Below are 14,875 nucleotides of genomic sequence, written 5' to 3' on the forward strand. Positions count from 1 at the left end.
TTTGTAATTTGGGGGAGATTGTATCATAAACGGAATACATTAATAAGCCACTGCTACTTTGGGACCTCCTACTTTGCTAAACTCCAAATTGCTGACTATTCCGGGAGCCACGGCATCGACCACTCCTGAAATTGGCTTCGCCATAATGTGCTGTATCAGGCTGCACAGATCCTGCATGTGTAAACTAAAGTTCTAAAATCTATCCAAGTGTTCAAGTTAAGGTCAAGAATTCTACAAGAATGGTCTTACATTAAACACATAACTGACAACTACTAATAAGCGCATGCCCCACGAGTCACAGAGACCAAAAATTAATATGCCACAAAAGAAATTGGGAATTAAAAAGAGTTTAGAGACTAATAATCTTATTTATTTAGGTACGATACTGATTTTGCTGACGCAACAAACCATAAGTGAGGGCAGTTGCTTTAGCTATACCCAAAAAATACATATGGATTTAACATGCAAGGAATGGACTAAAATAAAGTAATATGGACTAAAATAAAATAGTCCAAATCATAACCTATGTTTAAGGTGAAAAGGTTAAAATTGAATTTAACAATATAGAAGTCTATATATCCTTGCAGCTATTACAAAGTTTTCCAATACCTGAAAAGAACAATGTAATATATAAGAACCAAAGCGCTGGGGATGGTGACGAAACGTGCAAAAAAATATACATATGTTGGCACTACAAAATCAAAACAGGACACAAATCAGACATGAAACGAAAGGTACAAAAAACTGCTCTTGCGGCAGCACTGTGCACTGTGCACTACACTGTGCGGACACAAAACGTTTGCCAGACTTTGCGTCGTTCAGCATATTACAACAAGAAAACAATTTCAACAAGCGGTTTACTCTCAAATGCTCCATATTAACAATACTCCCACGCACACTAGACTGAACTTTAAAACAGACACCGAAAAGTTTGCACATATCTACAGATATTACTCCGAAGCGGAAAGAACGGTCGCTGTGTAAGTACACTCATAAAAAAAAATTTCCAAAATTCAAAAATCTCGCCTATAAATCGGCCAGTTTTTGAATCAATGACAAAAATGTCATGATTCAAGAAAATTTTGTAATTAAAAATGGAAATTCTCACTAATTGTAAGCTTTTAAGAAAAAAAACGTTCGTAAAAATAGGAAAAAAAAATTTTTTTTTTTGATTTTTTGCTTTAAAGGTGAATTTGCCCTTGAGATCCATAGAGCAATATCCTTGAAAAATAGAAAACCAGACTTTTTCTTAAAGCCCACGATGTCAGTCGGATGACTTTGCCGAACGCTCAGCAACGTTATTTATTAGGTTTATATACTATTGCAGAGGTATTATAATTTCAGTCAGAAGTTTGCAACGCAGTGAAGGAGACATTTCCGATCCCATAAAGTATATATATTCACTAGGAGGGTCGATCTAGCCATGTCCGTCTGTCCGTCCGTCTGTCCGTCCGACTGTCCGTCCGACTGTCCGTCCGACTGTCCGTCCGTCTGTTTCTACGCAAACTAGTCTCTCAGTTTTAAAGCTATCTGCATGAAAAATGATAGCTTTGTTGTTTTTAATTTTTTTTAGTTCTTTAAAATATAGTAATGGTTAAATATTTCAGAACTACGGTTTAAATATTATCAAAATCGGGCGACTTTATCATATAGCTCCCATGAAAGCAACAAAAATAAATAAAAAAAAATTTTTTTTAAATCTAACTTTTCTTTTAATTATAGCTTATAAGTTTTTAAAAATATACGCAAGTTAATCACAACTTAAATTTTTTCAAGAGTATTAATATATTAATATTCATTTTTGCAATAGCTGCAAGGGTATATAAACTTCTGCTTGCCGAAGTTTGCTTCCTTTCTTGTTAAAGGAAAAACAGGCTTTGAGATCAAGAAAGAAGTATCCCTCAACAATATAAAGATCAGCCTTTAACCTAACCTAGCGGCTAAGTTGCCTGACCAGAAATCTGAGCAATAAGTCTAAGCAGCAAGAGCTCGAATCCCATCTTGGGATTTTTTTTTTTCAAACTCTTCTTTTTTTGTATTTGATGAAAAAGGGAAAACACTCACGTATCCTAATGTGCTTAGCAACGTTAAGGCAGAAAAAAAAACTTTAGGAAATTATCTAATACGATCATAACTTTTTATTGTTAAAACATAAAAATAAACAATTTCTGAATAGACAGTACAGATTATAAACCATCTCTGAAAATGTATATGTATTTTAAGTGTTTTGATTTTTTTTAACATGACTCGTCCAAGCTGACGAAACAGTCTTTGCTTTTGACTTTCATTCTTCGAGTGCGGAAGGCCCGTGTTCGCTTCTCGCCGACGACCGAATAAAAATGTGAGTTTATTATCAATTTGTATACCCTTGCAGAGGGTATTATAATTTCAGTCAGAAGTTTACAATGCAGTGAAGGAGACATCTCCGACCCTATAAAGTATATATATATTCGTGATCACCATCACTAGGCGAGTCGATCTAGCCATGAACGTCTGTCCGTCTGTCCGTCCGTCTGTCCGTCCGTCTGTCCGTCCGTTTCTACGCAAACTAGTCTCTCAGTTATAAAGCTATCTGCATGAAACTTTCCCAAAAGTTATCTTTCTATTGCAGGTAGTATATAAGTCGGAACGAGCCGGATCGGACGACTATAGCATATAGCTCCCATAGGAACAATCGAAAAAATAAATACAAAAATTATAACTTTGCTGTTTTTTAATTTTTCTATTAGTCCTTTGACATATAGTAATGGTTAAATATTTCAAAATTACGGTTTAAATTTCATCAAAATCGGACGACTATATCATATAGCTCCCTTAGAAATAATAAAAATATATAAAATAACTATGTAATAATTGAGCTGTAAATCATCATAGCTTCAATGTTTTTAAACATATACGCAAGTAAATCATAAATTTAATGTTTTCAAAAATTTAATTCTTGCAATAGCTGCAGGGTATATGAACTTCAACTTGCCGAAGTTTGCTTCCTTTCATTTTGGAATTATTTTGTATCAAAATGTTCTAATGTGATTTTTACAAATTATGTTTAAACTTATCATATTCCCCCTAGTTTAAGTTTAAATCTAAATGCATGTGTATGTTTGCTAGCTAGCAACATGGATTGTCCCGTCCATTCGCTCTCGTCGCGCTTTATTTGAGTGAGTAGTTTGCACGGCGAAAATAATCAATGTGTGTAAGTCGCCGACTGAAATTTCTTACAAACACTGTTAAATTATCTTTTTTTTTAAGAAATATATTTTTTGTTTAAAGAATTAATTTCTCTTGTTTCCAGAAATATTTTTTTTAAGTTTTAGAAATATTGTTTCTTGATTTTACAATTAATATTTCCAGACTTAAAAAATATTATTTCTTGATTTTAGAAATAATATTTCTTGATTTAAGAGCTGCATTTCTTGTTTAATGATAGGAGTCATTATTAGTTTAAGAATTTTTCTTCAAATGAAATTGACTTGCCTTTGGCGAAAACTCAAAGGCGATTTTACTGGATTTTAGATTTTAAATTCTAAATAACCTAAATAACCACTCAACCAGTAGAAGACCCCCTTAAGAGAATGTTAAAAGCTTGTGTTTTGTCAATATTTTGTACAGCCCTGAAGACGGACCCCGACGGGGTTTGAAACATATTGAAGAATGAGAAGAAAGGGTATTTTAATCAAAAGAAAAATAGGCACTATTTAGACCTTGAGCCAGCCAAAACACACCACAATAACAAAACCAGGTCACCAAGAATATTAAATATCTCTAATACAATGATTATTAAGGATTTTTATTTTTATACCCTTGCAGCGAGTATATAATATCAGTCAAAAGCTTGCAACGCAGTGAAGGAGGTATTCCGGAATATAAAAAGTATATATATTCTTGATCAGCATCACTGGGAGAGTCGATCTATCCTTGTCGGTTAAATTTCTTTGGCAAAAAACAAAAAGCCCTTAAGGGTAGCGGTGTAATCTTTATTCAAGGATGTGAAACAGTTCTTAATAAAAATTCAACACAGACGCCGGAACTTACGATTGAGTTTTGTTTTAATAAAAATAAAAAATTATTTAATTTACGTATAATGATTACGGTACCCGATAATATAACTAGTATTTCCTCTTTTAAACCTTTTTGAAAACTTTAACTATTTTACTAACCGACATATTTTAAAGTAGTCTGTGCACTTTTTAATTTGAACAATATGTGGGGCGCTGAGTAATAAATTAATTTACTTTTACTTTATCTAGGTGCATCGCTTACATGTAAATTTATAAAATATATTTATAAATATATATAAGCATATAAATATATATACATTTGGGTTGGTTTTAAATACATAGTCTTTGATAAAATATTACAAGAGTTAACTAGAAAATTATTTCCTTAAACTTCTTATAACTTACCTAGGTAAAAAAAACCGAGTACATTTCCCAACACTAGTAGATTACAGTCTTTGATTGTACAAGACTTTAACGAATGTTTACGAAAAGAGCAAATAGAGTTAAAGTGAATTATCTCTACAGTTTTTCACAATTGGAAACACTGACGATAATACCAATCGACTCAAAGTTATTCACCCTTAATGTGGTGTAGACGGTTATATGCCTAATAAAATCTAAACTGATGATAGACAGCAGCTGAAGTTAAACAACCCGTTGAATGACTGATAAGCTGAGTAGGTTGATATGGCTTATCTGATACGGTTTGACACAGTTTAAGGCGAGACCTTGTACAATAATGACCAGTATATTTGCAGTAGCCGACTTAGTGAGATGGCCGGAATTTTAAAATGCCTTGCCCTCCATATACTTGCCATAATTGCTGGAGCCCATGGTGCTGACATTCTTGGCCTATTCACCAGCCTGAGTCCATCGCACTTGGTAATCCAGATGTCGATGGCCCGTATACTGGCAGAAAGAGGGCACAACGTGACTGTTGTAACCGTCTTAGAACCTCCGTTTCTACACAAGGATATCACTCACATCCTTGTGCCACTAGAAAAGGATGACCTTCAGGCCTTCAACTCTGTAGTTTCTGGATTAACCAAGACGGACAATACCAACGCCTACGCATCAATGTTTCGCTCGGTAAGGCAAATGAGCGAGGCGTTCTCCAAGATGGGCAGCGTGATGAAGCACCAGACAGTCAGAAACCTCTATGAGCACCCAGATAACAGGTTCGACCTACTCATCGTGGGCTACTTCATGAATAGTTTCCAACTGGCCTTGGGCTACAAGCTTAAGATACCAATAGTGGTGGCCCTCTCAAATCCACCATCCCTCTTGGGCGACGTTCTCGGAAACCCCTGGGAAGTCTCATATGTGTCGGCAATGCACTTAACTAACGATCATGGCAGTCCCATGGGATTCGGAAAGCGGTTTCTCAATCTCTTGGGAAACTTGGGCCAGCGGTTGTTTATGTTCTTGATTGAGTATAGAAATGCGAGGACTTACAGGTTGGTATTAACTCTTTTCCGTGCCACTTCATTGCAAACCCATTTCCCCCTTCCATTCAGGGAGATCTATGGCGATGATCCTACTCTTCCCAGCTACGGGGACTTGAACAAAAATATTTCACTTGTCTTCTTTGCCTCTCACGGCATAAGCGAGGGTCCTATCAGACCCAACGTTCCAGCTGTGATCGAGGTGGGAGGAATTCAAGTCAAGGATCGTCCGGATCCTCTACCCCGAAACATGGCAGAGTTCCTGCTGGAAGCTCCACACGGAGCCATACTTCTCAGCTTGGGATCAAACCTGAGAAAAACCCACCTCAAGCCCGACACGGTGCAGAAAATGTTCAATGTCGTCTCGGGCCTGAGACAGAAAGTGATCTGGAAATGGGATGATCTGGAGAACAAGCCCGGATCTTCGGAAAACATACTCTACTCAAAGTGGTTGCCCCAGGACGACCTTCTAGCGCACCCCAACATCACTCTGTTCATTACACACGCGGGAAAGGGGGGAGTGACCGAGGCTCAATTCCACGGTAAGCCAATGCTGGCCCTACCTGTTTTTGGAGACCAGCCCAGCAATGCCGATATCATGCAAAAGCAGGGCTTCGGACTGAAGCAAAGTCTTCTCACTCTGGAAGAGGGCTCCTTCCGCAACGGTATCCGAGAGGTACTCGAGAATCCAAAGTATGCCAGGGCTGTAAGATCCTTCTCTACTCTCTACCGTGATCGTCCAATGAGCGCTCCACAGACGTTCATCTACTGGGTGGAATATGTGATCCGGCACCGAGGAGCCCAGCACCTCCAGAGCCCTGTGGTGCATATGAGCTACATAGCAGCGAATAACTTTGATGTATACGCACTCTTTCTTGTAGCTATCGCTGCAACATGCTTTATTATTAAGTTATTTATTGGGGTACTTTTTAAGAAGGTGAAGGGCAATTTGAAACAGACACAGCTTAAAAAAAAATATAAGGTAAACAAGAAGGAAAACTAACTACTTCAAGTCAATACAAACAGTTTAACCATTGAATTTTAAAAATATTGAAAAGTTTTCCGTTAAAGAATTTCCTTGGCAAGCCACAGTTTATTTACCCTTCAAACTATTGCATAGATTAAAAATTTTTTAAAACATCTAATTCTTAAATATTTTAAGCATATGCGTATATGTTTAAAAACATTAAAGCTATGATGATTTTTACCTCAATAATTCGATCGTTCGCATGGCAGCTATACGATATCGTTTTCCGATTTAAATAAAGTTAAATGCGTAAATGTAAACTATTACACCATTACTTTGTCCAAAAAAATTAAAACAAAAATTAAAAAACATCATAGTAATAATTTTTTTAAATTTTTTTTCCCGATTTTTTCTATGAGAGCTATATGATTTAGTCGTCCGATCCGGCTCAATCCGATTTATGAACGAACCTCTATGTACTGTGTTGACTGAAATCATAAAAGAAATAAAGGTGTTTCAATTTCTGATATCTTGGCAAAGGCACTATAAATCTGTAAACAAATTTTTCTGACTGGTTCAGGTTCATCTATAACTAAACGAGTTGGTCCTGGAAATTTTCGCTAATGTTTTGAGAGGGATGGGTAAAATCTGTGAAATTAGAAAGCTGTGGGGATTGCTTTAATTAACATGACAATCCTACTTTGTACTTTCTTTCTTATGTTCCCGTAGCGCAGAGTAGGTCGAAAAAGTATCAATACGGCAAGCAGATGTCACTGCACGTAGGTCTTAGAGGTATTACTGAAACTTTGCAAGCAAAATAAAATTAAACAAAACTGGACAAAAAAAGCTTGTTTCTTTTGGCTACTTTCTTGCGATTTTTTTATGTTTTAGTTATTTAAAAACTCTTTTGAATTAAAATTACCCTAAGCCCCTTTGCAACACCGACCCCTTTGCAGCACTGGAAAGACCAGATACGGCGAGTGCTAATTTTAAATTAAGGCTTTCAGAAGCTATGGTACATACAATACATTGTTTTTTTTTTTAAAGCAATAAGAAATACTCAAGCCCTTTCAAAAAGAGAAAGACGTAGATATAGTTTGATTTTGAGATATACACTTGATGAAACAAAAACGGTAAGATTTTATTTAAAACAAGAAAGGAAGAAAACTTCAACAAGCCGAAGTTTATATACAGTTATTGCAGTTATTGCAAAAATTAAATATTCTTAAAAAAATTAAAATTATGATTGACTTGCGTGTATGCTTACATTAAAGCTATTTGAAGTTTATTTGATTGTTCCTATGGCAGCTATATGATATCGTTTTCCAATTTTAATAAAATTAAAAGCGTTAATCTGAACTGTCAAATTATTAATTAACCATTAAGAATTTGTAAAAAAATTACAAAATAAAAAATTTAATTTTTTTTTAGATGTGTATATGTTTAAAATCATTGAGCTTGTTTCTCTGGGAGCTATATGCTATAGTCGTCCCATCCGGCTCGTTCCGACTTATATACTACCTGCAATAGAAAGACAACTTTTGGGAAATTTTTCATGAAGATAAATTTAAAACTGAGAGACTAGTTTGCGTAGAAACGGACCGACAGACGGACAGACGGACGGACAGGCGGACACGGCTAGATCGAATCTCCTAGGCATGCTGATCAAGAATATATATACTTTATAGGGTTGGAGATGTCTCCTTCACTGCGTTGCAAACTTCTGACTGAAATTATAATACCATCTGCAAGGGTATACAAATATATAGAAACCAATTCAATTCGCTTGATTAAAAAGCCAAGACAGAAAAGCCCAAAATTCTCGAAAAAACCAATAACTGATGGAAAACAGTGCAGGAAGATGATCGTTTGGTTGGGTTTATACTACCTGCAACAATAAGTGCTTCGAAATGGACACACGGACCTCCCTGGCCTTATAGGGTCTGAAATATCCCCTTCACTAAGGGTATACAAATAGAAAATCTATAAGTATTATTGATTGAGGGGTTTATCTTTTCTTTGTGTAGAAATATTTTTTTTCGCTTAAAGGTTTCAGGTCCCAAGTAAATTCAAACTGATTTATTAATATGAATAAAAGTGTTTTCCATTTGCCGCATACCATTAATTCGTTCGATTATCTGCCGCTTAAGCAACAAAACTAATGGTTGCCATGTGCGTGACAAAGTGAAAGCGCATTCACACACATTTATTCATATTTTTTCCCTGCAAATTCGTAATTAACACGCACACTAAAAGTCCCACAGTCTTACAAATAAATATTTATCAGACCTTGGGCGCGAAGCTCACATTGCCCCATTGTTGGTCAGTTGTCCGCTGAGATTGCCCTTCATCCAATACAGCAAACCGTGCTTCCGGTTATTTTGTTTATTGTCAGTGGAACCGTTCTTTTGTAAATTAAAGCATCAATACTTTATGATTATTGAATGGCCAAATTTCGTAAGAGCCCGATGTTTTGTGACCCCGCTTAGTTAATACATCTAACGAACTTTAATGTTACAAGCCCTTCCCACCAAACGTCAAATATTTGATTGGCCCCGTTAGAACAACCCCTCAAGCAGCCCTCTGGGATCCCAGACTGACCCAATTACGAGCGCAAGGGTTGTTCGCTCCGTGGAATAATTCATTATAATTCTCGCTCATTAACCCATGTTTCCATATGCGCTATTCTGGAGCTTGCCACAACTTTGTCCTTACACGTTGGAAGGGACTAACAAAATAAGAAAAGCACTTTTCATAATTAAGCGCTGAAATTTTTGTTTATTTCGCTTGCCGGAGTCTTTGCACAATTCCACTTTGCTGCCCCTTAACATGTGCTTTTGGACCGTTTGCCAAACCTTATTTAGTTTTCTGCACTTGGCAAACATATTATATTTTCCCTTATGGACATATGATTTCTTTTGGATTGTGGCTGACCCTTTGCTTCCTCTACTCATATTTCATAAGGCGAACCGAGACTCACTCCTTATTCTTCATATCCGACGTGTGATGGGGAGGCAAGATGGACTGGGCTTGCCAATTAATGCTTTATTTAATTTACCCACTGAATATTTGTGGTCCGGGTGTTTGAAAAGCTATTCAGATATGGGTGGGTGCGAGCGCTAAGGAATTTTCAATTAGTGCAATCGAAAAATGACACTGGTCTCCTACGTCTACAGACTTTTCATAAAATGGAATTTCCATAATTATGCAGAGCTGGCAGAAAGTTGTTGAATTTACATTTACTTGGTAGTAAATTTAATTAGAAAACCAACTTCTCGCCTGAATCATGTCATATTAAAATGCGCTTATCCTTTGCCACCACATCCTAAATTCCAACCTGCCGAATAGAAAATCCCTTTCAGGCCTTGCACAATACCGTTATTAGCGGGTAGCTACCAAAAACAAATTTAAGTCCAAAATGTCTATAATTTTTACGTACATGGCAACTAAGGCCTTCTCGCCCTCAGCACAGTGCGCCGCCCGTTTTTGGAGCATTAGTTATTACTACCAACTATAATTTAAAATAAATGCCAAAGTAGCCGAGGTCTAAACCGCAGAGCCTCGAGCCTCGAGCCTCTCAGCCCAGATCTGGCTATTAAGCCCACCCCGAGCAGGCTGCCAAGAACTTGCCCCACCTTCGTTTGCTCCCACTGCTGTGTTGCTGTTGGCTTTATAATAAATTTATAAATGAAAATATGAAAAACGGTCGCTGCGTGTTTTTACCAAACTAAGCAGCAAAAAAACAAGGAGAAAAACCCCTAAAATGTGCTCTTAGAGCAGAGAAAGCTAAAACCAAAAAAAGGAGTGCACAAAGTGGGTGAGTTGGGCTTGCGGTAGTGTTTGGGTGGATGTTGTTGACTTTTAAAGCTAACTTAAAGCCGATGCCAACTTTCTTCTGCTAGATGTTATTACTTTAAGGTATAGTGAGCTTTATGGAATAGCATTTCTAGAGAGACTAAGTTAAATGTAGACCCCTGCGTTCGATCTGGCCAGCCAAAAAAGTGAAATAGAAGACATATATGATCGATCCATCGCAATATGAATTAGCTATGGAGTCTCAAAACTCATTTGTATACTACGTTTTATATATGTATGCAAAGTTATTCTGTTATTCAACTGACCTGAATACATGATTGTGTCATTTTAGTTTCAGAGTCCGGAATACCCAACTTAACGAATATTCTGTTCCTGTTCTGGCCCGTCGCTTCCCCCACGTACAATTTCATGGACTTAATGGATACCAAAAAGTACTGCAAAATATAGCAGTCGAGAGGCGCGGGGACAAAACAAAATAAACTTTCACTGCGCGAGGGACGTGCGGAGCAAAATGTGTGTGGGGTAGCCAACGAGAAAAGAGCAAATGGCCGTGAGCAACAGCAGAAAAACAAACACATCCTCGACGCTGTCCTCATCCTGTTTAAAGAGCACATGGTCACCAGCTCCACCATAAGCACAATTCTGATTAGATGCTGCCATTGTGTATACACAAGCATATACTTTATGATTGTTGTTGAGTTCTGCAGGAAAAGTTACTGCCGGGGGGTATTTTACCCTGAATCAGGAACCACCCGCAAAGTTATTAAAATACAAAGTTAATAAAATGTTATCAAATTCTGGTTTAATGGCGATTTTATTAGGTTATTTTGTTGGGTTCGATCACAGCTTTTAAGGAGGTCGTGTATAATTTTTCTGGCTGCAATTGCATTTTATTACGACAAACTAGTTTTTTCTTCCCATAAATATCGTCTACTATTTTGTTAGAAGTTCATTTTAGAAATAAGTTGAGTTTCTCCACTCCACTCTTTCCAATTTGGTGTATTGAGGTATTCGGGTCAACTTATATCTGTTTATATTCGGGTTTGTTAAGGACCTTTTCCATATTGTTTGCTGTGAGTTTTGTTGGGGCTTCGACTTGCGGCTGCTGGTTGCCTTAAAGTTTGCAGAAGGTGGACACTTTTTCTTCGTTTCCACTTCAAAACATGGATATATAATACAAGAGATGGTAAAAACTTTCGCCATTTTCTTTGCCAACTTTCCGTTGCACTTGCACTGAGCTAAATGTCTTTTTGCCGAGTAGTCAACGGCGCATATAACTCAACAGGGCATCCCCCCAGCCGCCCTCTTTCCTTTCCCGCCCACCGCACCACTGGCTCCATCTATCTTGGCAGCACCCTCTGGCGGCAACAGCTGCAACAGTGTTGGACTAAGCTGAGCGTAAAAAATAGAAAAATTTGCATATCCTGTGACCCACTTATAATCATTTTTCATACAGCGTTTGCCAGACAACAACAGCGGAGTAGCACTGCCAGCAGCGTAATATTAGCCAAGAAGGCTGATTTAAAATGAGGTTATGTTTGCTGTAGGGCAGCCCCGAAACCCCCGGCATTCAGAAACCAACCGCACACAGCATCATTTGCATAAATTGTGCATGTCAAGGTGTGGGTACCCGAAAAACAAATAAAGTAACTCGGGGGAACGGGAACGGGAACGGGGAACACTGTGTCGAAGATGCAAGGAAACGGAGTGAGGAGTGTATTTCCTATAAACTGGGGCCAAGTTATGGACTGAATTCTATTTCGGTGCTCATTAGCGTAGGCATAGACTGTCAAAGTAATTAATAAGCAAAATAAGAAGACAGCATACAGAAGTGAATTGTGACCGGGGTGCTAAGTATTTTTATCGTCTCCACGCGCCAAAGATGGATATTTATTTGTCTGCAATTAATCATGGCCTCAAAGGAGCTTGATGAGGAAAATATGTTTTTAAACTTGAACATCCTTAAACATTTAACCAAGTGTTTATTTTTACAGTTTTTACGCCTTAAACAATTTTTGCACTATTCGGAGATTTTTATTGAATCGAAAGAACACGGCTGTACTACTGGATTGCGACAGCAACTCTAGCTGCCTGTGCAAATAATCAGCTTTGAACAAAAATTATTTCGGGCAAAACCAACCATCATATACAAAATTTGTGCAATGCATTGCAGAGTGCTCATGCTTCACTTTGGTTTTGCTGTTTGCATTAGCCCTTATGCAGATTTGCACAATTTTTCATTACAGGACTCGCACAAAGCGAATTTTGTGAAGCGTCAAAATGTATTCAAATATTCTAATCAAGTTTTCGCTTTCCTGTTCGGTGAACTTACAATTCTTCATAAATTTTTCAAATGCCAAATAACAGAATTACAATAAGGGTATGGTAGTTTTTCGAAATAATAATACAAAATATAAGCGAGACTTTGACTAAAATCATATACCTTCTAGCTTTAATGAAACGATATTTAATATTTTGCTAGAGATTATATACAAGTATAAACACAAAATGATAAAATTTATGTTTGCCTCAAAAAAAGTCGCCATAGAAAACAAATATATGCAAAACCATCAAAACTATCAATAAATATTCCCTTTACTACCGCTTAAGAAAAGGATATTATAAGTTTTGGGACACTTTAAACATCGATAACCTAGAAGATACTAAAAATAATAAATGACGATGTATGTGAGTACTTTTTTTTTTCATAACTGATGTTGCTATCAACGGTTTCCTCTGCGAGATACAAAATTGGTTCGTTTTTCCAAAGTACGATATCATGTTAGTATACTTTAAATTGTATAGCCTTCAACAAAAATTAAAAATGAGCAATGAAGTAGTGTCATAAGCGCATAATTGGTTGTTGCGGATTTCATTGAAGCCTTGAGTCTGTTAATTTATCTCACTCTCACAGCCGCGGCGTACCACATGCCTAGATATCGCTTATGTTAATCGGTTGTAGGTTTTCAGTTTGCGGCGAGAACGTGACGTGAATGGGATTTAAGTGATTTTAATAGTTCACGTGCTGCCCTTGACAGAACGCCGACCAGGAGCAGCTCTAAGATGAGGGGTGAAGACGAGCGGCCACTTTCAGGCAGGGCATATTCCAGCACTTCCGTTTCCTCCTCCTGCACCCATTTCGCAGCACCTCCTTCCACCATTGAGAGCCACCGACTACAATTTCCGCGCTGCTTGGCCCGATTCTCGACGGTCTAAGTAAATTTAGATGCCTGATTTGATTTGCAAATGCCGCAAAGGGAAGGCACGTGACTTAAAACTGTCAGTTTGGCTGGAAGAATGTATTGTCCTTCTCCTGTGTTCCGCTAATTGGAGATGCGACCGTGATTGGATTGGAAAATCGAGTGCCTGACTCGGAATACTCGCCTCCATATCTGGCTATCTGAAGGAAATACACAAGTGCACACCTTGAGCATGTTTTGATTTTCTGTGTTACGTATTACAGCAAAGACAGTTTTGTCACTTTCCCATCTCTAGTTTTACTACCTTTCTTTGTAGGTAAATTTCCTTTTCTTTTTCAAACAGCAATGCGTGTAATGGACACGCGCCAACTGACTTAATATCAATTTCGGCCACAACCTTCCTACCTGTGCTCGTGCTTACTTTCGGTTTTTTTTTTTGTACTTTTTGTCTCAAAAAGTTTTTAAGTCAAATGAATTTTTTATGGCGGTTGGTTGTTGGCTTGCTGCTGTCCTTACGTGTTTTGAGTTTTAATATCTGTCCAACTGAGCCCACGAAATAAATGGCTTTAAAATACTTTCAATTGGTTGGAGGGTATCAATTCGCTAATGCGAGAATTAAAATTGGCTGACTAATGATTAGGGAGAAAAAGCAGTACATTTATTAAGGGTACGGGATTTAATCAACCTTTCGTCGAATTTGTAAACCAACTTAAAAAAAACATTCTCAGAAAGATATGAGTGTGGTGTCCTATTCCATATCGATAACAAGTCTTCCTTTCCCCAAAGTACCATTTTAAAAATTCAATGTATTTTAAGCAAGACATTTTATTCCCAGCTCTTATAATAATTGGGTCATGTACATTTCAGCTATCTTACCTCTTTCCTACCGCAAGCTGGTGCAAAATTCATTCGGTTTATTGAATGTCTAACCAATTTTGCGACTGCTGGGACTCCCGGGCAACAAAGCCTACATTGAATACATCGGACAGATCTGTGGTCAATTCGAGATTTTCTTCGATAGAAACTGCTCTGTCTGCGAAGTTGTCAACTAATTGAAACTTTGCCTAATACCTGTTTATGACCCAAGCAACGACATGGGTATGATGGGGCAGCGCAGATTGCTGGCTTACCAGATTATAAACAGCAAGCTAAGACTTGGCAATAATTTGATAATTTAATTACACTTAACCTCGTTCAACCCCCACCCCGCTCGCGACACTCCTCCTCCATGCATAATTATTGCAACTGCCAGCGTTCTATGTGTGTGCGCCTCTGAAGCTGTAGGTGGCGATGGCAGCATTTTACTACTACAAACGAATGCATAAATAAGTTGAGCGCAGAGGCCTCACTCTGCCTTCGACCCTCGACCCCCGACCCCCGACCCCTGATCCCTGGAAGCAGCCCAACCCGTCTCCGATTTGCTCGCCATAGCCACATAATTGTCGGCCA

The 14,875-nt window shown here is 37.8% G+C and overlaps 1 protein-coding gene across 1 annotated transcript; it reads left to right on the top strand.

Annotated features, from left to right (window-relative positions):
* The first annotated feature begins 4,742 nt into the window (after window positions 1–4,742).
* Window positions 4,743–7,204, top strand: LOC128253103 (UDP-glycosyltransferase UGT5). Its single transcript, XM_052981251.1, has 2 exons — window positions 4,743–5,455; window positions 5,516–7,204. The coding sequence occupies exons 1-2, from the start codon at window positions 4,773–4,775 to the stop codon at window positions 6,444–6,446; spliced, it is 1,614 nt and encodes a 537-aa protein (XP_052837211.1). The 5' UTR covers window positions 4,743–4,772; the 3' UTR covers window positions 6,447–7,204.
* Window positions 7,205–14,875: the final 7,671 nt, after the last annotated feature.

The sequence above is a fragment of the Drosophila gunungcola genome, assembly GCF_025200985.1.
Source record: "Drosophila gunungcola strain Sukarami chromosome 2L unlocalized genomic scaffold, Dgunungcola_SK_2 000007F, whole genome shotgun sequence".
NCBI classification, from domain to species: Eukaryota; Metazoa; Arthropoda; class Insecta; order Diptera; family Drosophilidae; genus Drosophila; species Drosophila gunungcola.

Excerpts from the sequence above, each read along its gene's own strand:
- LOC128253103 (XM_052981251.1), top strand. The coding sequence starts at position 4,773 with ATGGCCGGAATTTTAAAATGCCTTGCCCTCCATATACTTGCCATAATT. Across the intron at positions 5,456-5,515 it reads AGAAATGCGAGGACTTACAG|GGAGATCTATGGCGATGATC; the intron begins GTTGGTATTAAC and ends CCTTCCATTCAG.